General features: G+C 40.8%; 1 protein-coding gene and 1 pseudogene across 6 annotated transcripts in view; one reads left to right on the top strand and one right to left on the bottom strand.

The window, feature by feature from the left end:
• The window catches only part of SLC35A3 (solute carrier family 35 member A3), a 76,508-nt gene that overhangs the window by 16,829 nt on the left and 35,739 nt on the right, over positions 1-23,940 (top strand). For 4 of the 5 annotated variants that reach the window (XM_008264828.5, XM_002715839.6, XM_070077990.2 and 1 more), the window contains 3 exons: positions 11,114-11,318; positions 17,763-17,917; positions 17,997-18,119. In XM_008264828.5, the coding sequence (XP_008263050.1) occupies positions 11,132-11,318; positions 17,763-17,917; positions 17,997-18,119 (465 nt within the window). In that variant the 5' untranslated portion in view covers positions 11,114-11,131. The remainder of the gene's footprint in view (positions 1-11,113; positions 11,319-17,762; positions 17,918-17,996; positions 18,120-23,940) is intronic. The other variant, XM_089300302.1, reaches the window with a different exon arrangement.
• On the bottom strand, positions 7,463-9,255 carry LOC100348496 (cyclin-G1 pseudogene; annotated as a pseudogene). Its single transcript, XR_016237157.1, has one exon. The product of XR_016237157.1 is annotated as a cyclin-G1 pseudogene (transcript).

The raw sequence follows: 23,940 nt of genomic DNA, 5'->3' as shown, positions 1-23,940 counted from the left end.
CCATCTGCTGGTTTACCCTCCAAATCCCTGCAATGACTGGGCCAGACCCAAATTGGAAGCTGGAAACTCAACTTAGGTCTCCCACATAGGCCATTGAGCCATTACCACTGCTTCCCAAATCTGACCAACAGAAAACTGAGTCAGTAGCTACAGCCAGGCATTGAACCTAGGTACTCCAGTATGAAACCCTGGCATCTTAGCTGATATCTTAACTTGTGAGCCTAAATCCCTGCCCTAAAATTAAATTTCCGACATGAAATTTTTAAGTTTGTTTTCAGTTATAATGGAATAATACTGTGGACTTTCAAACAAAGAAATAATTTTACAAGTTGTATAAATGGAACATACTCTTTGTTTTGGTCAGTTTTGTGTTTAATGATTTGCTGTTTATTTATGGGTTATATCAAGTGAATTTTATATTTTTAATCCATATTGTATTCTAAAACCAAACTCTATATAATAATGTTACAAATACTAGTAATATCTTTATAATTTTCATTTTGAGTTTATTCTGCCACTAGGCAGAATAGTAAATTAAATTGCAATTCTTTTTCTTTTTTAAAGATTTATATTTGAAACCTCACAGTAGCTAGGGCTGGAATTGGCCAAAGCCAAGAGCCAAGTATGCCATCCGAGTCTCCCATGTGGGTAGCAGGGACTCAAGTACTTGAGCCATCTTCTGCTGGCTCCTAGGCACATTAACAGGAAGCTAGATCCAAGGTGGAGTGGGCAATCTAATGTGTGCTGAAGGAGCAGCCCAACCTGCTGTACTGCAATGCCTGCATTCTTCCACCCCTCAAAAACATGCATTATAAGAGACCAAGAACTGTAAAATATAGTTTTTTAGAATTTTATTTATTGGAGAGGCAGCGAAGCACATACCACACACACACACACAGAAAGAGAGAGGGACAGCGTGTTCCCATCCACTGATTCACTGCCCTAACCCAAATGCTCACGGTGGCTGGGTCTACGTGAACTGAAGCCAGGCACCATACAGGTCTCCCACATGGGTAGCAGGAGTCCAGTTATTTGAGCCATCACTACTGCTTCCCAGTGTGTGCATTAGCAAGAAGCTGCAGTCAGAAGCAGAACAAGAAATTGAACCCGGGGGCTGTGAAATGAGGCATGGATATCTTAATTATTCTGCTCAGTGCCTGTTCCCCAAATTTATATTGTTATTACTGTATATACCCTGGCTTAGAAACTGACTTTTAAATTTTCATTTGAGAAGAAGTCAGAGCATTGCTGTTAAAACAGGTATTATGGGCTTGGTTGTTCAGAATAAACAAAAGACTTCCTTGAACAGATTTGAAATCATTGTTTGACATTTTCCAGAAGAGTTAGATGCCAAATATGGGTTGCTGGCAACTTACTTTCCTTCCACGTAGAGATAAAGACACCAGGATATCCTGGAATTTCACAGTAGAATGTGGTATGAGTCAGAGAACCTGATATTTAACTATATGAGCTGATTTCCACTGAACTTGACCACATCATTTAACTTCTCTTCACTATTTTCTTCATTTTTTTACAAAAAGATTTATTTATTTTAAAAGAGTTACAGAGAGAGAAGGAGAGACAGAGATATTCCATCTGCTGATTCACTCCCCAGTTGCCCACATCTAGCACTGGGCCAGGCTGAAGCTAGAGCCAGGAGCTTCACTGGAGTTTCCCACGTGGGTGACAGAGGACCAAACACTTGGGCCATCTTCTGTTTTTCCAAAGCCATTAGCAGGGAGCTGGATTGGAAGTGGAGCAACCGGGATTCATTCGGTGCCCATTTGAGATGCTGGCATTGCGGGGGGTCGGGGGGGGTGACTTTACTGCTATACCACAATGCTAGCCCTCCTGCTTCTCTGTTTTTTAAAGTGAATAGTTTATATGAGGTGATTCTAAAGTTCTTATTTTTAAAAAGATATATTTTTATTTATTTGAAAGATGAGATGACAGGAGGGAGAGGAGATAGGGAAGAAGGAGAATGAGGGGGAGAGAGAGAGAGAGAGAAAGAGAAAGAAATCCTTTGTCAGCTGGGTTCACTCTCCAGTTGGCTACAAAGGCTGGGACTGGTCCAGGCTGAATCCACGAGCCAAGAATTCCATCTGGGTCTCCCACATGGGTGGCAGAGGCCCAAGTATTTAAGCCATCATCTGCTGTTTTCTCAAGCATATTAGTAGGAAGTCATATCAGAAGTGGAACAGCTGGGACTCAAACCATTGCTCCAATAAGGGGTGCTGTGGGATGCCATGGCTTAACTTGCTGCACCACAACGCCAACCCCCTGAAGCATCTTATACATCTAAAATACTGTAATTTTATTTCACATTAGTAATCTTTTAATAATATAGATTTATAAAAGTAAGGTAGATAGTAGATAAAAAAGTAATCTATGTTTTCTTTCCTCTAAGCTTGATGCTTTATGTGTAACAATCAGATGTATTTTTTTGTCTTTGAAATTAAAATGAAGGCCTATGCTGCAGCTCACTAGGCTAATCCTCCGCCTGCGGCGCTGGCACCCCAGGTTCTAGTCCCGGTTGTGGCACCAGATTCTGTCCCAGTTGTTCCTCTTCCAGTCCAGCCCTCTGCTGTGGCCCGGGAAGGCAGCGGAGGATGGCCCAAGTGCTTTGGCCCTGCACCTGCATGGGAGACCAGGAGGAAGCACCTGGCTCCTGGCTTCAGATCAGCGCAGTGTGCCGGCTGTAGTGGCCATTTAGGGGGTGAACCAACAGAAGGAAGACCTTTCTCTCTGTCTCTCTCTCACTGTCTTTGTCACTTTCTCTCACTGTCTAACTCTGCCTTTTCAAAAAAAAAAAAAAAAGAAAGAAAGAAAAGAAAAGAAATACTTAGAATGATTTTTTCCTTTATGTATACATTATATGTATATATAGTTAATAATGAATATGCCTGTCCCTCTCTCACTCTATTTCAGATTAATTAATTAATTTAAAAAAATGTATTCCAGGGGTGGTGGTTTGACTGGTGTTTGAACTGCTGATTGGGATTCCCACATTATATATTAGAGTAAGTGGGTGCAAATACCAGCTCTGCTCCCAATTCTAGCTTTCTGCTAATGTGCAGTATGGGAGGCATTAGGGTCTCTGCTACCTGCAGGGATTGAGTTCTTGGCTCTTGGCTTTGGCGTGATCCAGCCTCAGCCATTGTGGGCGTTTGGAGAATGGCCCAGTGTATGGGAGCTCTTTGTCTACTAAAACACAGAAAGAGAGAGAACGTGCTCTTTTCTACTGATTCACTCACCAAATGTATGCAAGAAGTCATAAAATGGAAACTCAACTCAATTGTCAGGGGCCCAACTACTTGAGCCATTATTATTTGCTGCCTCCAGGTCGCACAGTAGTAGGAAGTGGGGTGGAGCTTGGGCTCAAACCCAGGCACTCTAATATGTGAGATGTGATCATCTTAGCTGCTAGGCTAAATACCCATCCCATGCCCCATCCCTTCAATGCTTTCGTAGTAGGCTAAGCCTCTGCTGCAATACCGACATCCCATATGGGTGTTGGTTCTAGTCCTGGCTGCTCCTCTTCCAATCCAGCTCTCTGCTATGGCTTGGAAAAGCATTAGAAGATGGCCCAAGTGCTTGGCCCCTGCACCAGCATGGGAGACCTGGAGGAAGCTCCTTGCTCCTGGCTTCGGATTGGCATAGCTCTGGCCCTTGCGGCCATCTGGAGAGTAAACCAGTGGAAGGACCTTTCTCTCTGTCTCTTCCTCTTGTTGTCTGTAACTCTAACTCTCAAATAAATAAATAAAATCTTAAAATAAATAAATACATCTTTTAAAAAGATGTATTTATTTGAAATGCAGTGTGTGTGTGGGGTGTGTGTGTGTGTTTGTGTTTGTGTAGAGGGGACGCGTGCAGATAGAGATAGAGAGGGGGCTGGCACTTTGTACTGTGGGTTAAGCCACAACTTGCCTCATAGATATCCCATATGGGCACTGGTTTGAGTCCTGGTTGCTCCACTACCAATCCAACTCCCTGCTAATGTGCCTGGGATGGCAACGGAGGATGGCCCAAGTCCTTAGGCCCCTGGACCCATGTAGGAGACCCAGAAGAAGCTCCTGGTTCCTGGCTTTGGCCTGGCCAAGCCCTGCTCCTTGTGGCCATTTGGGGCATAAACCAATGGATGGAAGACTCTCTGTCTCTCTGTCTCTGTCTCTTTTTCTTTCTCTTTCTATCCTTCTCTCTTTCTGTCTCTCCTTCTCTCTCTCTGTAACTCTGACTTTTAAATGCATAAATAAATCTTTGAGGGGAAAAAAGAAGAAATAAAGACAGAGCTTCTATCTGCTGGTTCATTTGCCAAATGACTCAAAAGCCAGGACTGGGCCAGGCTGAAGCCAGGAGCCAGAAACTTCATCCGGGTGTCTGACATGGGCGGCAGGAACCAAGTATTGGGGCCATCATCTGCTGCCTTCCCTGTTTAAGTGCACAGAGGAACTGTGATACATAAAACAGTACCATGATAGGAGATGTGGGTGCCCCAATTCATGTTTTAACCTACTGCACCATGACACCTGCCGTTCATGCCTTATTAAAATGAGTTATTTGTAAGCTGCTGATTTTGAGGGGAAATTATCTTCATAAATTTCATCATTCATACAACCTGGCTTCACCATCAATTTGATATTCTTTCTTTAGCTTTAGCAGAATTCATGCTGTTCTGGTAGGGCCTCTTTTTCCACAAACTTTTAAAATTAGCCTCCATATTATATGCCGTTATAAAACTTAGGAGTTAGAGGGGGAAAAAAAGGATCATATACTATAACCAAAGATTAGTTATAGGACTCTGAAGAGATACATTATATATATATATTATATATATATATAATATATATATATATATATAATTTGACTGATAGAGTGAGAGAGAGAGACAGAGAGAAAGGTCTTCCTGCCGCTGGTTCACCCCTCAGATGGCTGCTACGGCCAGCGCTGCACCGATCTGAAGCCAGGAGCCAGGTGCTTCCTCCTGGTCTCCCATGCTGGTGCAGGGGCCCAAGAACTTGGGCCATCCTCTGCTGCCTTCCTGGGCCACAGCAGGGAGCAGGACTGGAAGAGGAACAACTGGGACTAGACCCTGGCTCCCATATGGGATACCGGTGCCACAGGCAGAGGATTAACCAAGTGAGCCATGACGCCGGCCCCTCTTAAAGAGATACAGTATAAAGAGGGCTGATATTAAAAAAAATTTGAGGTGAAAGATGGAGTCATGGAAAAGATAGAGTTGGAGTGATGAACAGAGTAACACAACCACCTTGGCATTAATCCAAAAAATCAGAGCCAGAACCAAAGCTATAAGGAAAGCCTGCTGAGAAATATTCTTAGTATGTTTTCAATCAATAATTTAAAAAGGGGGAAGCGCTGTGGCTCACTTGGTTAATCCTCCACCTAAGGCGCCGGCATCCCATGTGGGCACTGAGTTCTAGTTCCAGTTGCTCCTCTTCCGGTCCTGCTCTCTGCTGTGGCCTGGGAGGGCAGTGGAGGATGGCCCAAGTGCTTAGGTCCCTGCACCGGCATGGGAGACCAGGAAGAAGCACCTGGCTCCTGGCTTCGGGTCGGCGCAGCACCGGCCATAGCAGCCATTTGGGGAGTGAGCCAATGGAAGGAAGACCTTTCTCTTTGTCTCTCTCACTGTCTGTAAACTCTACCTGTCAAATAAAAAAAAATGAACTTGGAGTTGTAATATATATATAATAAAATATACCCATCTTAAATTTATAATTGTTTTCTGATAAGTGAATGTAATTGTACAGCCACCACATAGAATATTTCAACCACCACCAAAATACTTTACTTTCCCTTTGTAGTCGACCTTCAACCCCAGCCCTTGGCTGTAGTCAATCATAAGTTTGCATGTCAGTATAGTTTTTTAAATAATTTAATATAAAAAGAATTATATAGTTCATACTGTTTTGTTTGATTTTCGTTCAGTATGTTTTTAACATTTTGTTCCTTTTCATTGTTGAATGGTATTCCATTGGATGGATATGTCGGTAATTCACTTATGAGTGGGATTTGGGTAATTTCATTTTTTTTTTTGAAAATCAATCATTTATTAGAACCAATACAAGAGTATCAAAAGAGGGAAAAGAGGAGGGTGGAAGAGGGGGAGAGAAAGAGGACTGCATCCGAAGTCAGTTCTGGAAACATATAAATGCCTACTTTTAAACATTTACATTTTAAAGACAAACATACACATAGATCACTTATCCTTTAAAAAATAAAACAAAAGCAGACTTGTTTGGCTGAAATAAAAGCAAAAAACACAACTGAAACTCCCCCAAAAACCAAACTTTTTTTTTTCCATTTCCTTTGAGAAACCTGGTACAGAGTGAGCATTGGCTATTACATTAAGTCCTTCCTTGTAGAAAAATCCATGTCTTCCATGTTTATGGGAGTTAATGACACTGTTCAGATCTTTTATATTTTTAATGATTTTTTTGGTATATTTTTGATTGTTTATTGAGAATAGAGGGTTAAAAATCTCTAGGATTTTGTTTACCTGTTTTCACTTTGGTTCTGTTTTGCTTTATGTGTCTTGAGGCTACATTATTAAGTATGTTAACATATAGAATGGTTATATGTACTTAATGTATTATCTTTTTATCATTCTGAAATACCATTCTTTGATTCTAGAAATAAAATCTACTTTGCATGATATTAATATATGAGTCCCTCCCATTTTTTCATGGTTCTTTTTCTTTTTTTAAAAAAAATTTATTTATTTATTTGAAAATCAAGAGTTACATAGACAGAGAAGGACAGGCAGAGAGAGAGAGAGGAGATGTCTTTCATCTGCTGGTTTATTCCCCAGTTGGCCACAATGGCCGGAGCTGTGCCGATCCGAAGCCAGGAACCAGGTGCTTCTTCTGGGCCGCCCACGTGGGTACAGGGGCCCATGGACTTGGGCCATCTTCTGTTGCTTTCTCAGACCATAGCAGAGAACTGGATCAGAAGTGGAGCAGCCAGGTCTCAAACCCGTGCCCATGTAGGGTGCCAGTACTGCAGGCGTAGGGTTAAAACGCTACGCCACAACGCCAGCCCCGGTTAATTTTCTAATAATATGTCTTTTCCATCCTTTTACTTTTTAACTCAATTGTGTCTTCATATTTAAAGTGAGTCTCTTGGAGTAATACTGAATTACTTCAGTGAAAAGGTAGGGACTTTATAGCTATTGTCTCTGGGTAACTTGGAGGAAGAGTACATGAGAACTCCTGTACTATTTTTTTCTACTTTTATGTGAGTCTAAACTCATTTCAAGAGTATTCATAATTGTTGTAGCATTTTCATGTTGGATTCTCTGAAATTCTTGCTGACCTCTCTTGGCTGTTCCAAAAGTCATCTTTGCATTGTTCTTCAGTCCAACTGACTGCCACCTTTGCTCCAGGCCCTCTAAGCATATGGACTGTGGTAGATTTATCCTCAGAGTCCCTAACTCTTGCTTTCTTTTGAGTCCATTGCATTGGAGCACCAGCATGCCCCCCCCCCCATGTTAAGTGCAGCTGTGGACATGGGCTAATAAGGATGTTAAAGAAGGAGGAAGTTGTGGAGAGATGCCCCTGCTATTGGCAACACTACTGAGGAAAATAGGTAGCTGAAGGCTGGCAATGAGGTAGACAAAGAAGAAGAAGGTGGGGAGGAGAATGGAGAGGAAGATGCTGAGGGCATATGGGCAGCTGGAGATGAAGAAGATGACAGGTTGACTGTAAGAAGCAGGAGACTAGTACGGATGTCTTGAGAGCAAAAAAGGAAAAGTTAAAAAAATAAATAACCTGCAGTGACCTAGTCATCCTTTACTTCCTATCTTAGAGTCTAATTCTGGTCACTTTCTGGAGTGGGTTAAGTGGCTAAGTAATTCCTTGGATTGCTTGTTTCCCAAACCAGAGTGCCTGGGTTAAGTCCAGGCTATTCCACTTCCCATCAAGCCACCTGCTGATGTGCAACCTGAGAGGCAGCCAGCTCTGGCGGTTACATACATCTGGGAGTGAACTGGTATATGGAAGATCTCTGTTTCTGCCTTTCGAATAAAATGAAAATTAAAAAAAATTAAAGGAAAATGTCACTTTGAAGCAGAAAGTCCTGCCTGTCCACTGCCAGCAGCACCACCTATAGGCAGCATGCACTCTTCAACATTTTTTTTTTTAGTTTGAAGAGAAATGATATTTTAATTCTTCCATTGTAAAAGAAAATTATAGCACTGATAATTTCCTTTATGGAGAATAACAATGATCCAAATTCATGAATTAAGGAACCATTTCAGGAATTGTTGGAAGGTGAGCTATTCTGTAGTAACTATGCTTCAGTTGCTGTGCAGTACGCCCAGACACAATCCATTTCAACTTCTGAACATTCGGTTTTGAACACTTGTTTGATGAATACTCAATTAAGCACTTTGATACAAGCTCTTGCCAGAAGGTCAAATCTCTGCCATTTATCTTGGAATGTTTCTGAAGACATTCTATTCCTTCTGTTAACTCCACACACTGCTGTGCTTGGATCTCCAATGCAGTGATAGACAAAGCCAACACAGAAGGCTTTGCTTTAGAAAATATGATCTTGCAGTGACATGCCTTAAGTTGAGCTTCCAGTCTTTAAAAATTAAGGTTATTTCTCCTTTCAAATGGCAAGTTCTCTTGAATGAGTGAATAATAGAGTTGCAGAAACTGAAAGGCAGTAGTAGCTTTGACTTTCCAACACACCTTCTCCAATACAATCTTTTCCATTCTCATCAAGTCTGAAACCGTGAACCTATACTGACTTATCCGGATCAAGTCAGTTGCCAGTGGCACATTCCTTTCCTCTTCTATTGATTTTACAGCCGAATAAAAACAGCTCAGACCAACACATCCAAGGTGCTTGGGCTGTACCTTCATTTTAGACAGGAATCTGTCCAGTAAATTCACAGCTAGAGAAAATGTCTCCGTGTCAAAGCCAAAAAACTGAGTGAGACTAAGAAGATCTTTCACTTCGAAGTCCCTCAGCCGTGCAGTCATTCTGAGGCCATTATCGTGTGCAGACTCAATTAGTCTCAAGCCGCAGACCTTTGGCTGACATCTAGACTCTTGTTCCAACAAAGTGTTCAGCTGGTGTAGCAGTTTCTGAGACTCAGTTGTTGTCAGTACTTCTATCATCTTGATAGCGGCTGCAGCTCCTCAGTGGTAACCTCCCTCCCCGGGCCTGCTCTCACCTCACCCCCACGATATCAGATTCCAGCTGTCTACCAGACGCGGGCGAGAGGGGAGAGGCCCGGGGAGGGGGAGCCGTCCTGGGTGGAGGTCTTTGCAGCGCCGCCCAGACGACACTGCCCTCCGGAGGGTCAGCTTGGAGCCGAAGGCCACTCTTCAACATTTAACCACAACCACAAAGTGAATTTGCAACGGGGGGAGGAACAAAAGACTCAGAACTTCCAAATCTGTGATGTTTTTCTAAAAAGTACTTTTTTTTTTTTTTTTTTTTTTTTTTTGACAGGCAGAGTGGACAGTGAGAGAGAGAGACAGAGAGAAAGGTCTTCCTTTGCCGTTGGTTCACCCTCCAATGGCCGCCGCGGCCGGCGCGCTGCGGCCAGCGCATCGTGCTGATCCGATGGCAGGAGCCAGGTACTTATCCTGGTCTCCCATGGGGTGCAGGGCCCAAGCACTTGGGCCATCCTCCACTGCCTTCCCGGGCCACAGCAGAGAGCTGGCCTGGAAGAGAGGCAACTGGGACAGAATCCGGTGCCCCGACCAGGACTAGAACCTGGTGTGCCGGCGCCGCAAGGCGGAGAATTAGCCTAGTGAGCCGCGGCGCCGGCCTAAAAAGTACTTTTAAATGGCAAAATTTGAAACTTTACATTTTATATATTTGTATATATTATTAGAGCTCAACCATTTTTGATAATCTTGAATAACCAAACCAGCTTTCTGAACATCTTTGTCCTACTTCTGATCGTACATGTGGCGTGACCATTTTTTTTATAATCTTAAGAGAAAAAGAAGGAAAAAATTAATGAAAAATCTTATTTTGAGCATTACAGTAACTTTTTTTGTGTATATTCTTAGTATACTATAAAAGGTTGGTTTATATCAAATGATTAAGAAGGTAAAAGATTAAAGACTTTTCCCCTCTCCTGTTTTTGTCTGTGAATTTGATGTTTATCTTTCTATTTATTGGCCTTATTGGTTTATGTGTGGAACAATTCTGCCCAACAATAAGCCGGAATTAAAAATCTTGTCTGATATTCCAACATCTGTCTCATCTCTGTGCTATTTTCTGTTGATTGCTTTACTCATTCAAAATGAAATTTTTCCTGGATTTTGATATGGTAGGTATACTCATTTTAGACTGTATTTAGTATATTTTGTGTATAATATTAAGAGACTCTGGCTCCTACTTAAATCTATATCAGTAGATAATTACCAGGGTAGGAATAAAGATACTGTCTTTTTGCTGTCATTCACCTTGTGAATGGCAGGAATCGTCAATAGGGCTCCACCTTGTAGTCTTTCCTTGGTGGAATTAGGAAGGGCCACTACATCTTTCTCATTAATATGGAGTGGCAATAACAAGGTTCTTTCCCACAGTATATAGTTGAAAGGGTTTGGTCCTATAGGACTGCTATCTTAATCCTTTGGTTAGAGAGAATGGGTTTTTCTTGAGTTTTTGTTGTTATTTTTCACTGATTAGCAGTTCTAAGCTGATGTACCACCCAGGGTGGAATACATGGTCTTCAGAAAGTTCATGGAAATGCATATTATAAAATAAAACTATGCATAGATTACAAAAATGTTTTTACACCAAGGTGAACTTAGCTTTTAATTCCATTTTCTATGAACTTTTTGAAGTACCCTTTTTATATGTAGCAAAAAATCTCCAACAAATTCATTGCTGGATCATCCCTCAAGACCTGAGGTCTCAAACCAGTTTACCTTATTTTCTTCATGTTTAAGTCTTCTGGTAGTTGCTTTTTTGTCTTTGGTCCAAGGTTTTTGGTTGTAATTAGCAGGAAGGATAGGGTGGCATGCACTTAATATGTTATGTCTGGAATAGAAATCTTGTTTTTTTAATGTATTAGTTTCTATATTTTATGATTTTATTTATTTGCCCTGTTTTTTTTTTTTTTCAGGCAAATGAAAATAAAACAATGTCTGCCAACCTGAAATACCTTTCCTTGGGAATTTTGGTCTTTCAGACTACTAGCTTGGTTCTAACTATGCGTTATTCTAGGACTTTAAAAGAGGAGGGACCACGTTATCTATCTTCCACAGCAGTGGTTATTGCTGAACTTTTGAAGATAATGGCCTGTATTTTATTAGTTTACAAAGACAACAGTAAGTATCTGAGTTTTGTTTTGAGTCAATAAAATTTGTGTAATTTACACATATGTAAATACATATTGGAAGTATACATTTAAACTTTTTTTAAAAAAAAAATATGTATTTATTTATTTGAAAGGCAGAGGTACAGAGAGAGAAAAGGAAGCAGAGATCTTCCATTCGCTGGTTTATTCCCTAAATGGCCAGAAGAGCTGGGCTGGGCCAGGCCAGGACCAAGTCAGGAGCCAGGATCTTCGTCCCATCTCCCATATGGGTGGCAAGGGCCCAAGTACTTGGGCCATCTTCTGGTGCTTTTACAGGCACATGATCATGGAGGTGGATCAGAAGTACAACAGCCAAACTGACACCCATGTGGAATTCCAGAGTTGCAGGCCATGACTTACCTCACTGCATCCTGGGAGCAGCCCCCGCATTTAAACTCTTATAGTAGCTAATTCTCTAGTATAGAGAACATTTCAATATTTTTTAGTTTTATTAAGACAGCTTATCTAATAGTAAAGGCATTTTATTCTAATCTATATCATGATTCATGACTTCCGATTGCTATAAATATCAGTAACTTGGATTTATAGTATAATAACTTGAAAATAAAAGTAATCCTAGTTCTGTGACACTTAGGTTGCTAGAGGAGTCAATAATTTTTTACTAAGTCGAGAGCTTTTAATTTTTTTGATTAGTAGAGCAGTGACTAATTTAATCCAATTTTAAAAATAATTTTATTTAAATATAATTCACGCCGGCGCTGTGGCTCACTAGGCTAATCCTCCGCCTAGCGGCACCGGCACACCGGGTCCTAGTCCCAGTCGGGGCACCGGATTCTGTCCTGGTTGCCCCTCTTCCAGGCCAGCTCTCTGCTGTGGCCAGGGAGTGCAGTGGAGGATGGCCCAAGTGCTTGGGCCCTGCACCCCATGGGAGACCAGGAGAAGCACCTGGCTCCTGCCATCGGATCAGCGCGGTGCGCCGGCCGCATCGTGTCGGCCGCGGCGGCCATTGGAGGGTGAACCAACGGCAAAGGAAGACCTTTCTCTCTGTCTCTCTCTCTCACTGTCCACTCTGCCTGTAAAATAAATAAATAAATAAATATATATATATATAATTCACAACCATACAATGCATGTACTTAAAGTCTACAATTCAGTGATATTTGGTGTATTCCATTATTCATTTTTTTTATTTATTTGTTCGGAAGTCAGAGTATCACAGATACACAGAGAAAGAAGGAGAGGCAGAGGGAGGTCTTCCGTCGTCCACTGGTTCATTCCCCAGTTGGCTACAACGGCTAGAGCTGCGCCGATCCGAAGCCAGGCACAGGGAGCTTCTTCCAGGTCTCCCATGAGGATGCAGGAACCCAAGGACTTGGGCCATCTTCTTACTGCTTTCCCAGGCCATAGCAGAGAGCTGGATTGGAAGTGGAGCAGCTAGAACTCGAACCAGCATCCATATGGGATGCGGGTGCTACAGACTGCGGCTTTACCTGCTACGCCACAGTGCTGGCCCCCTCCATTATTCATTTTTTTAAGTTGTGATAAAATATATATAACATAAGATTTGTCATTTTATCAATTTTTAGTGTATAACTAATTGGCCATTAGTTAAATCCACAGTGTTGTATAATCATTACTGCTATTTCCAAAGCTCTTTCATAATCCCTAACCTAAACTGTAATTATTAAATAACTTCCCATTCTTATGTCTAGCCCTTATAACTCTAATTTACTTTCTGCCTTTGTTTTTTTTAAGATTTTATTTATTTATTTGAGGGGCAGAGTTACAGAGAGGGAGAGTCAGAGATAGCTATCTTCCATCCACTGGTACACTCCCCAAATGGCTGCAATGGCTGGAGCTGAGCCCATCTAAAGCCAGTAGCCAGGGGTTCCTCCTGGTCTCCCAAGCTGATGCAGGGGCCCAAGCACTTGGGCCATCTTCCACTGCTTTCCCAGGCCTTTAGCAGAGAGCTGGATCAGAAAAGGAGCATCTGGAACATGAACTGGCAAACATATGGGATGCCAGCACCTCAGGCAGAGGCTTAGCCCACTATGCCACAGCACCAGCCACTACTTTCTGTCTTTTTAATTTATCTACTCTAGGTATTTCATGTGGTATTTTTCCTTTTATGTTCAACTCAGAATATTGTTTTCTACATTTATCCATGTTATAACATGTTTCATAAAAACTTGTTTGTCGGCCAGTGCTGCAGCTCACTTGGTTAATCCTCCTCCTGCGGCGCCAGCACCCTGGTTCTAGTCCCAGTTGGGGTGCTGGATTTTGTCCCAGTTGCTCCTCTTCCAGTCCGGCTCTCTGCTGTGGCTGGGGAAGGCAGTGGAGGATGGCCCAAGTGCTTGGGCCCTGTACCCGCGTGGGAGACCAGGAGGAAGCACCTGGCTCCTGGCTTCAGATCGGTGCAACGCGCCTGCCGTCGTGGCCATTTGTGGGGTGAACCAACAGAAGGAGGACCTTTCTCTCTGTCTCTTTCACTCTCACTCTAACTCTGCCTGTCCAAAAAAAAAAAAAAACAAACAAACCAACCAACTTGTTTGTATGGCAGAATAACATGAGTATTTCAAAAGCTATAGAATGTGAAATTAAAAGGTAAGTTTCTGGTAGGTATTTGGCTTAGTAATTATGGTGCCACTTGTCCTGGCTCTGCTGCTAATTCAGCTTCCTGCTAATGTACACTCTAGGAAGCAGCAGGTGATGGCTCAAGTAAGTTAGGCTCCTTGCCATATATCTGGGAGACCTGGATTGTACTCCTAGCTCTCAGTTTTAGCTAGCCCAGCCCCAGTCATTGCAATTGTTTAGAGAGTGAACCAGCAGATGAGAACTCTCTTCAGTCTGCATGCCTTTCTCCCCCCCCCCGCCTTTCAAATAAATTAATAAACAAATGATTTTTTGAAGTTTATTTTGTCCATTTTTCCTTGAACTTTTTGAGGTACTCTTATATTCCATTGTATGACTATACAATTTTGTTTAATTATTCAAATGTAAATGGACACTTGGATTAATTTTGCCTTTTGGCTATTGTAAATAATGTTGGCATTAGCAATGAATAATGCTGCATTAGATGAACAGATATCTGTCCCAGTCTTGCTTTCATTTCTTACATATTTAGGAGTAGAATTTCTGGGGCATGTTGGAATTCTGTAAGTTTTTAAACAACTGTTAAACTTCTCCACAGGAATTGTACTATTTTATATTTGCACCAGCAGTGATGTATAAGGGTTTTAATTTTTTTATATCTTCTCCAATATTTATTTTCCTTCTTTTAAAAAAAACTAATATATATATTTATTTATTTTTGTAAGGATGGACTTCATGAACTTCATTAAAAAATTAGTCTTTTGAGGACTACAAATTACAAAGTAAAATATTTATTTATTTGAAAGATTTCTCACCCGCTGGTTTACTTCCCAAATGTCTACAACAGTTCACGCCAGGAACTCAGTCTAGGTCTCCCACATACGTGGCAGGATCTCAAAACTTGAGCCATCACCTGCTGTGCATTGACAGGAAGTTTTTTTCAGGAGCCAGAACTGGGAAGAGAACATAGACACTTGATTTTGGGATGTGGGCATCCTAACTGGCATCTTAAACACTAGGCCAAATTCCTGCCCCTATATTTCCTTCTGAACTATATCTGACATGGATTGCTAGTAGATTGGATATGTGAAGACCAGGAAAAAGGAGGAATGCAATTTAAGGAATGATTCTTAGGTCTATAGATTAAATTATAGGGTGAATGGGTACTATAATGGATGATGTGTAGAAGATGGATTTGGGCAAAATTTGTGGCATTTTATGGTGCCATGTTTGAGATGCCTACAAAGCATTCAGACTGAGATATCAGGCAGTACAGTATATAAAAATGGATCTCAAGGATTTGTGAGCTTATATATTGCTTTAAAGTAAGAAATAGATGAGATAGAAACTAGAGGAGAAGGCTCAAGACTGATCTCCATAGCATTCCCAATATGTAGATGACACCTTCACAGTAAGACTGTGAAGGTGTCATCAGCAAGACAAAATGGAAACCATGAAAATAAATAAGAAAGCTGAGAAAGTAGTGATGTTGCTGCAGGGGTAGGAATTCAGTTTCTGCCAAGGTCCACGTGGATATTTATAACATCATTCACAGACCATACAAAATTATTAACTTAAAAACTAGCCTTATGTAGATTATTGAATTTTGAGTCCCGCCTGTGGTTGCCTTTTGCAGGCCTAAATCAAATGATTTCAGAGCTTTTATATGGTCTATGGTCCAGGTATTTCCCAACTGGAGATGAACAGAGGTATCTGCTGCATTTAACATTGTGGAGCTAAACATGTTTTTAGTGTGAATAGTTGCATTGTGAAGAGATATGATAAGGACAACTTTCAGTGAACTGAAGCATGATTAGTCTCAATGCCCAAAAATAAATTTCAGGGGCAGGTGCTATGGTGTAGTGGGTAAAGCTGCCACCTGCAGTGCCAGCATCCCATATGGGTGCTAGTTTGAGTCCCAGCTGCTCCACTTCCGATCCAGCTCTCTGGTATGGCCTGGAAAAGAGGTAAAAGATGGCCTAAGTCCTTGGGACCCTACACCCACATGGGAGACCCCGAAGAAGCTCCCAGCTCCTGGCTTCGGATCGGCACAGCTTCGGCCGTTGTGGCCATTTGGGGAGTGAACCAATGGAAGGAAGACCTTTCTGTCTGTCTTTCCCTCTCACTGTCTGTAACTCTACCTCTCAAATAAATAAAATCTTTTAAAAAAATAAATAAAAGACAAAACTTTATGACTTGGTGATGTGAATGATTATAAACAAGATATAAAATGCACAAATAAGTCATAAAGGAAAACAGATAATTTAGGCTACATTAAGACCTAAAATATCTGTGTATCAAACCAAGTAAGAAGACAGTGTTTATATCACATCTATCCACTAATTATACCTGGAATTACAAAGAACTCTTACAACTCATGAAGAGAAAGACAACAACTAAATAGAAAACAGAGGCAAAGGCAAAGGACATAAAAGTTTAGCAGTACCAGGAATTGGCAGGAATGTGGAACAAAACCTTCCCCAAAGTACTGGTGAAAAAAAATTATGATAGTGTTCATTACTTATAGTTTAATTTTAAAATGAAAAAGCAAATATTTAAAATTATTTTTTAGTAAAACTAAGAAAAAATCAGTAACTTTTAGTTAACCATTTTTGACTTCTTTGGGGATAAGGAGAGGATGGTATCAGGTGGCAATCTTTTAAGTTTTCTTCATTTCAAAATACACCTTAATTAGTTTTCATGTTTTACATTGGGAGGGAAAATCATCTACAAGACGCCGCAGTTGGTATAGTGGTAAGATTCCTTAGAATTTCTTCTTTTTGGTGGGGTCTATGAATCTTTTAAAGTTCCTTGGAGATGTTTTTGTGATGAATACTAGAGTTTGGTTAGCTGATTCCAATACATTTCTCCCTTTTTTGTCTAATGTGGAAGGAATGGAAAGATTCAATTTCCTACCTCCCTTGCAGAAAGCAGTGACCATATAACACAGTCCTGATCAGTGGGAATCAAGAAGATACCTGCTAGACTATTGTTTCCTCTTCTTCCTTCTTGCTGCCTGACAGAAGAACCACCATCACTTGGTGACCTTGTTGAACTTATCATGTGGAATACACACAGAGTAGAGCGAAAAAGAAGTATGTGTGCATGCACACACATGGATCCCTGAGCTGCTGTGTAAACTTTAAGACCTGGATACATGCTATTTGAGAGAAACCGCTATGGGACTTAGGCCAGTGTTGAGTTTTCTGTTTGCAGCCAAACCCACTCCCTAACCGACTGAATCTTCTTTTTATGATTAAAGTCTCCACAATTGTTAATTGGCATGAATGATAAATAGGATGTACAAAATATACATTTTATAATGTTACGACATAAAGTAAGAATACTTGGCAAGCAAGTTAGTACTTTGAGCTTTTGATTATCAAATATGTGATATTGATTATCATAAATATACCCACACAAGAGTACTTCACAAACTTTGTGGAAAATGGAATTAAAAAGATAAGTTTGCTTTGGTGCAAAACAGTTTTGATATTTATGCATAGTTTTTTCATAATTGCATTTTCCATGAACTTTTAAAAATCCCTTATATGTATGGATTCAAATTTTTTTGCACTAAAATAAGCTTATCTTTAATTCCTTTTTCTATTAACTTTTTGAAATAACCACATATGTGATCAATTTGATTATATATCTGAAAGAAAGAGTGTAAGAACAATGCTCCCTTATAATATCTGACATTTGAGAAATTAGCATCAAAAAAGTATATTGTGGACCTAAAAATACCTTGACATACTGCTCAATTTCTTTTGAGCAAACAGGCCCTGAAAGAAGGGATGTGTAACATACTCAGAATTCCCTAATTACTGATTGTTTTTTCCATTTCACATGTTTTTTCTAGAATGTAGTCTAAGAGCACTGAACCGAGTACTACACGATGAGATTCTTAATAAACCCATGGAAACACTTAAACTTGCTATTCCATCAGGGATATATACTCTTCAGAATAATTTACTCTATGTGGCTCTGTCAAATCTAGATGCAGCTACTTATCAGGTACTTAAAATATATTTCTAATAGTATATTTAAGAAAGAAACAAACAAGCATTAATAATATTGCTATTTTCTTTTTCAGGTCACATATCAGTTGAAAATTCTTACAACAGCATTATTTTCTGTGTCTATGCTTAGTAAAAAATTAGGTGTGTACCAGTGGCTTTCCCTATTAATTTTGATGACAGGAGTTGCTTTTGTTCAGGTAACTTTCAAGATAAGTATACCTTTCATTTTTATCACAGTTTCAAAACCATATTTATTTTGCCTCAAGAGTATGTATTATTTGTTGAAGAAAGTAAATGCTTATTACTTACAACTAACATTTTTTGAGGACTTCCTCTGTACAATATACAACATTGGAACTGTAAGTGATCCCAAAGAAAGAATTAAAAATAAAGTATCTTTCCTAAATAATGAATGATCTAGTTGTGGAAATGAGACACTACATATCAAACAAAGATAGTTTTTACCGGGCTGGTGGACCATTTGAGATTATTAGCCACTCACTTCTTATGGTCTGTTAATTCACTGATAACCATTATTTTTTGGTTCTCTTCTCTTTCTAATGATTCTTTATTGACTTCCTGCATGGCCTCTTCCTTGATTCTTCTTTTGTGTTTAGGTTGCTTATAGGCTCATTATTTTTCTTAAGTTATGTTCTGATTTTGGGAGATAATTCTGTAGGTTTTTATTAACACTGATATGCTAATGACTTCTTAGATTATGTCATCAGCTGTTATTGTCATCTATAATATCAGATATATTTATCTAGAAGCCTGTTGGATATTTTTGCTTGTTTGTCCAATAGACTCAACATATCTAAAATTAAACTTTATCTCTTTACCACCAAATCTGTTCTTGTTTTTACTTTTTGCAGTCATTATTTTCTCAACCTGGGAGATATCTTAGATTCTTTCTTCTGCTGTACAACTGATCAACCACTTTACACTGTAGTAATTCTGCTTTCTAAGACTTCTTGGTTTTTAGCATTGTCTGTTTCTACTGTCATTTCTGTGGTTCATGGCTTTCTTGTTTCTCACATGGTCTTTTCCTCCTCATTTTTTTTTTTTTTTTTTTTTGACAGGCAGAGTTAAGACAGTGAAAGAGAGACAGAGAGAAAGGTCTTCCTATCCGTTGGTTCACCCCACAAATGGCCTCTACGGCCAGTGCGCTGCACCAATCTGAAGCCAGGAGCCAGGTGCTTCCTCCTGGTCTCCCATGCGGGTGCAGGGCCCAAGCACTTGGGCCATCTTCCACTGCCTTCCCGGGCCACAGCAGAGAGCTGGACTGGAAGAGGGGCAACCGGGACAGAATCTGGCGCCCCAACCGGGACTAGAACCCGGAGTGCCGGCGCTGCAGGTGGAGGATTAGCTTAGTGAGCCATGGTGCCAGCCTTCCTCCTCATTATTTTTTTACTTTACTTTTATAACCATTCCCAGAATCCAGCTTCTACTAAGTCACTTACTGTGACATCTATATAATACAATGCAGGGGTTGGTAATGTGGTGCAGTGGTTAAGCCAGTGCTTGGGATGCCTGCATCCCATATTTGAGTGCCTGGGATTGGGTCCCACCTCTGCTTGCTTTATTTATTTATTTTTTTTAACAGATAGAGATAGTGAGAGAGAGAGACAGAGAGAAAGGTCTTGCTTTCCGTTGGTTCACCCCCCAAATGACCGCCACGGCCGGAGCTACGCCAATCTGAAGCCATGCCGATCCAAAGCCAGGAGCCGGGTGCTTCCTCCTGGTCTCCCACGTGGGTGCAGGCACCCAAGCACTTGGGCCATCCTCCACTGCCCTCCCGGGCCACTCTGCTTGCTTTATTATTATTATTATTATTATTATTATTATTATCTATTTATTTATTTGAGAGGCAGAGTTACAGACAGTGAGAGGAGAGAAGATAGGTCTTCCATCCACTGGTTCACTCCCCAGATGTCCACAATGGCTGGAGCTGGGCTGATCTGAAGCCAGGAGTCAGGAGCTGCTTCTGGGTTTCCCATATAAGCAGGATCCCAAGGGCTTGGGCCATCTTACACTGCTTTCCCAGGCCATAGCAGAGAGCTGGATTGGAAGAAGAGCAGCAGACTGTTGAAGTATTACCTCCTCAAAATTACCTTCCAGACAGCCCAAGCTGAGCATTTACCCCTTCTTTGCAACTATGGTAATTTGTGTATATATTCCCATACTACCTATAGTTAGATGCTTATGTATGTGTCCATGTTTCTAATGCACCTTAAGTTCCTAGAAGGCAGTGGCTGTGTTTCACTACTCCTTCTGTTTCCATTGCCTAATTAGTAAGATTTAAGCATAATTTAAGATAAGGAAAAACAGGGGCTGGTGCTGTGGTGTAGTAGGCTAAGCCTCCATCTGTAGCACTGGCATCCCATGTGGGTGCCAGTTTGTGTCCTGGCTGCTCTGCTTCCAATCCAGCTCTCTGCTATGGCCTGGGAAAGCAGTAGAATGTGGCCCAAGGACTTGGGCCACTGCACCTGTGTGGGAGACCTGGAAAGAGCTCCTGGCTCCTGGGTTTGGATCAGCTCAGCTCCAGCCATTGCAGCCATATGGGGAATGAACTTACCAATGGAAGACCTTTCTCTCTGTTCCTCACTCTCTGTCTGTAACTCTAATCTTTAAAAAAAAAAAAAGGGAAAACAAATGACATTTGTTTTTACGTGACTAGTTGTCAAGTGGTTTCTCTTTTGTTTTGCAAATCTGTGAATACTTTGCCACCTTTTTTTTCAATGATTTATTTTATTTATTTTTTCCATTTTTTTAACTTTTATTTAGTAAATATAAATTTCTTTTTTTTAACTTTTATTTAATGAATATAAATTTCCAAAGTACAGAATATTGATTACAATGGCTTCCCCCCATAACATCCCTCCAACCCACAACCCTCCCCTTATCCACTCCCTCTCCCCTTCCATTCATATCAAGATTCATTTTCGATTCTCTTTATATACAGAAGATCAGTTGAGCATACATTAAGTAAAGATTTCAACAGTTTGCTCCCACACAGAAACATAAAGTGAAAAATACTGTTTGAGTACTAGTTATAGCATTAGATCTCAATGTACAGCACACTAAGGACAAAGATCCTACATGAGGAGTAAGTGCACAGTGACTCCTGTTGTTGACTTAACAAATTGACACTCTTGTTTATGGCATCAGTAATCACCCTAGGCTCTTGTCATGAGCTGCCAAGGCTATGGAAGCCCCCTGAGTTCACTGACTCTGATCATTTTTAGAGAAGGCCATTGTCAAAGTGGAAGTTCTCTCCTCCCTTCAGAGAAAGGTACCTCCTTCTTTGATGACCCATTCTTTCCACTGGGATCTCACTCATGGAGATCTTTCATTTAGGTTTTTTTTCCCTCAGAGTGTCTTGGCTTTCCATGCCTGAAATACTCTCATGGGCATTTCAGCCGGATCCGCATGCCTTAAGGGCTGATTATGAGGCCAGAGTGCTGTTTAGGACATCTGCCATTCTATGGGTCTGCTGTGTATCTCACTTCCCATGTTGGATCGTTCTCTCCCTTTTTTATTCTATCAGCTAGTATTTGCAGACACTATTCTTGTTTATGTGATCCCTTTGGTTCTTAGTCCTGTCATTACGATCAATTGTGAACAGAAATTGATCACTGGGACTAGTGAGATGGCATTGGTACATGCCACCTCGATGGGATTGAATTCGAATCCCCTGGTATGTTTCTAACTCTACTGTTTGAGGTAAGTCAGCTTGAGCATGTCCCGAATTGCACATCTCTTCCCTCTCTTATTCCCCCTCTTATATTTAACAGCGATCACTTTTCAGTTAAGTTCCAGCACTTAAGAAGACTTGTGTATTGATTACAGTATTCAACCAAAAGCATTAAGTAGAACAAACAAAAAAATACTAAGAGGGATAACATATTAAGCTGCTCATCAACAGTCAGGGTGAGGGCTGATCAAGTCACCGTTTCTCATAGTGCTCATTTCACTTTATCAGGTTTCCTTTTTGGTGCTCAGTTAGGTGTCACCTATCAAGGAGAACAAGTGGTATTTGTCCCTTTAGGACTGGCTTATTTCACTCAACATAATGTTTTCCAAATTCCTAACAGGGATCACTTTTCAGTTAAAATTTAAACGCCTAAGAATAATTGTGTGTTAATTACAGAGTTCAACCAATGGTACTAGAACAAAAAAAAAAATATATTAAAATGGATAAAGTATTACATTGTACATCAACCGTCAGGACGAGAGCTGATCAAGTCACTGTTTCTCATAGTGTCCATTTGTTCATCATCAATCAATGATTCATTTTATTTATTTGAAAGAATTACAGAGAGATTAGAGCCAGAGAGAGAGAGAGATCAGAGAGGTCTTCCATGTGCTGGTTCACTCCCCAAATGGCTTCAACAGCCAGAGCTGCACCGATCCAAAGCCAGGAGCCAGGGGCTTCTTCCGGGTCTCCCATGCGGGTGCAGGGGCCCAAGGACTTAGGCCATCTTCTACTGCTTTCCCAGGCCATAGCAGAGACTGGATTGGAAGTGAAGCAGCCAGGTCTTGAACGGCGCCCATATGGGATGCCGGCGCTTCAGGCCAGGGCATTAACCCACTGCACCACAGCGCTGGCCCCATTTGTTGGTTTTGTTGTTGTGTTTCTTGAGTTCTGTATAGATTTATAGGTCCTAGTATTAATCCTTTATCAGATGCACAGACTGCAAATATTTTCTCCATTCTTTTGATTGTTTCTTTACTTTGTTGAGTGTTTCTTTTGCTGTGCAGAAGCTTCTCTGCTTGATGTAATCCCATTTGTCTGTTTTTGCTTTTATTACCTGTGTTTCTGGGGTCTTTTCAAGAAGTTTTTGCCTGTGCCAATGTTTTGCAGAGTTTACCCAATATTTTTCTCTAGTAATTTGATGGTTTCAAGTCTTAGGTTTAGATCCCTCACCCATTGTGAGTTGATTTTTATATAAGGTATAAAGCAAGAGCCTTGTTTCATAATTCCACACACAGAGATGCAATTTTGCCAGCACCATTTGTTGAAGAGATCATCCTTTGTCCAGGGATTGATTTTTTAGCTCCTTTGTCAAAGACTAGTTGGTTTTAGATGTGTGGATTGATTTCTGGGGTTTCTTTTCTGTTCCATTGGTCTACATGTCTATTGTTGTGCCAGGGACAGGCTGTTTTGATTATAACTACCCTGTACTATGTCTTTAAATAACTGGTATTGTAATGCCTCCTGCTTTGTTCTTGTTTTTTAAGGTTGCTTTAGCTATTCTGGGTCTCTTGTTTCCATGTGAATTTTAGCATCATTTTTTCTAGACTTGAGAATAATGTCCTTGTTATTTTCATTGGGTTCGCATGTCAATTTACTTACATATTTGAAAGGCAGAGTTATAGATTCAGAGAGAGAAGGAGAGACAAAGAAAAAGGTCTTCATTTGCTGGTTCATACCCCAAATGGCTGTGATGGCCAGGGCTGGGCCAGGCTGAAGCCAGGAGTTTCATTTGGGTCTCCCATTGGGTGACAGGGGCCCAAAGACTTGGGCAGTTTTCTGCTTTCTCAGGTGCATTAGCAGGGAGGTAGATTGGAAGTGGAGCAGCCCAGACTCAAACCAGTGCCCATATGGAATGGCGGCAGTGCAAGGGGCTCTTAACACACTGCAGCACAGCACTGACTCTGTCAAGTGATATTTGTACACTGCTAGTGCAGATCATTTCTGGGAGAACCTCAGGGATTAGGTTGGATTTGAATTATTTTTTAAAATATAGTAGCTATAATGAAATCTGCATATTGATTACTTATATGTCAGTCACCCTGTTTGGTGTTTGTTCTATATTTAACATAATGCCCTTTTAAGGTAGATACTTTTTCTTTTTTTTTCTTTTTTTTATTTTTTGACAGACAGAGTGGACAGTGAGAGAGAGAGAGAGAGAAAGGTCTTCCTTTCCGTTGGTTCACCCTCCAATGGCCGCTGCGGCCGGCGCGCTGTGGCCGGTGCACCACGCTGATCCGATGGCAGGAGCTAGGTACTTATCC

This window comes from Oryctolagus cuniculus, chromosome 7 (assembly GCF_051225735.1).
Source record: "Oryctolagus cuniculus isolate XC-2025 breed Fujian yellow rabbit chromosome 7, ASM5122573v1, whole genome shotgun sequence".
In the NCBI taxonomy this organism is placed as follows: domain Eukaryota; kingdom Metazoa; phylum Chordata; class Mammalia; order Lagomorpha; family Leporidae; genus Oryctolagus; species Oryctolagus cuniculus.
This window is presented reverse-complemented; position numbering and strand designations above follow the sequence as displayed.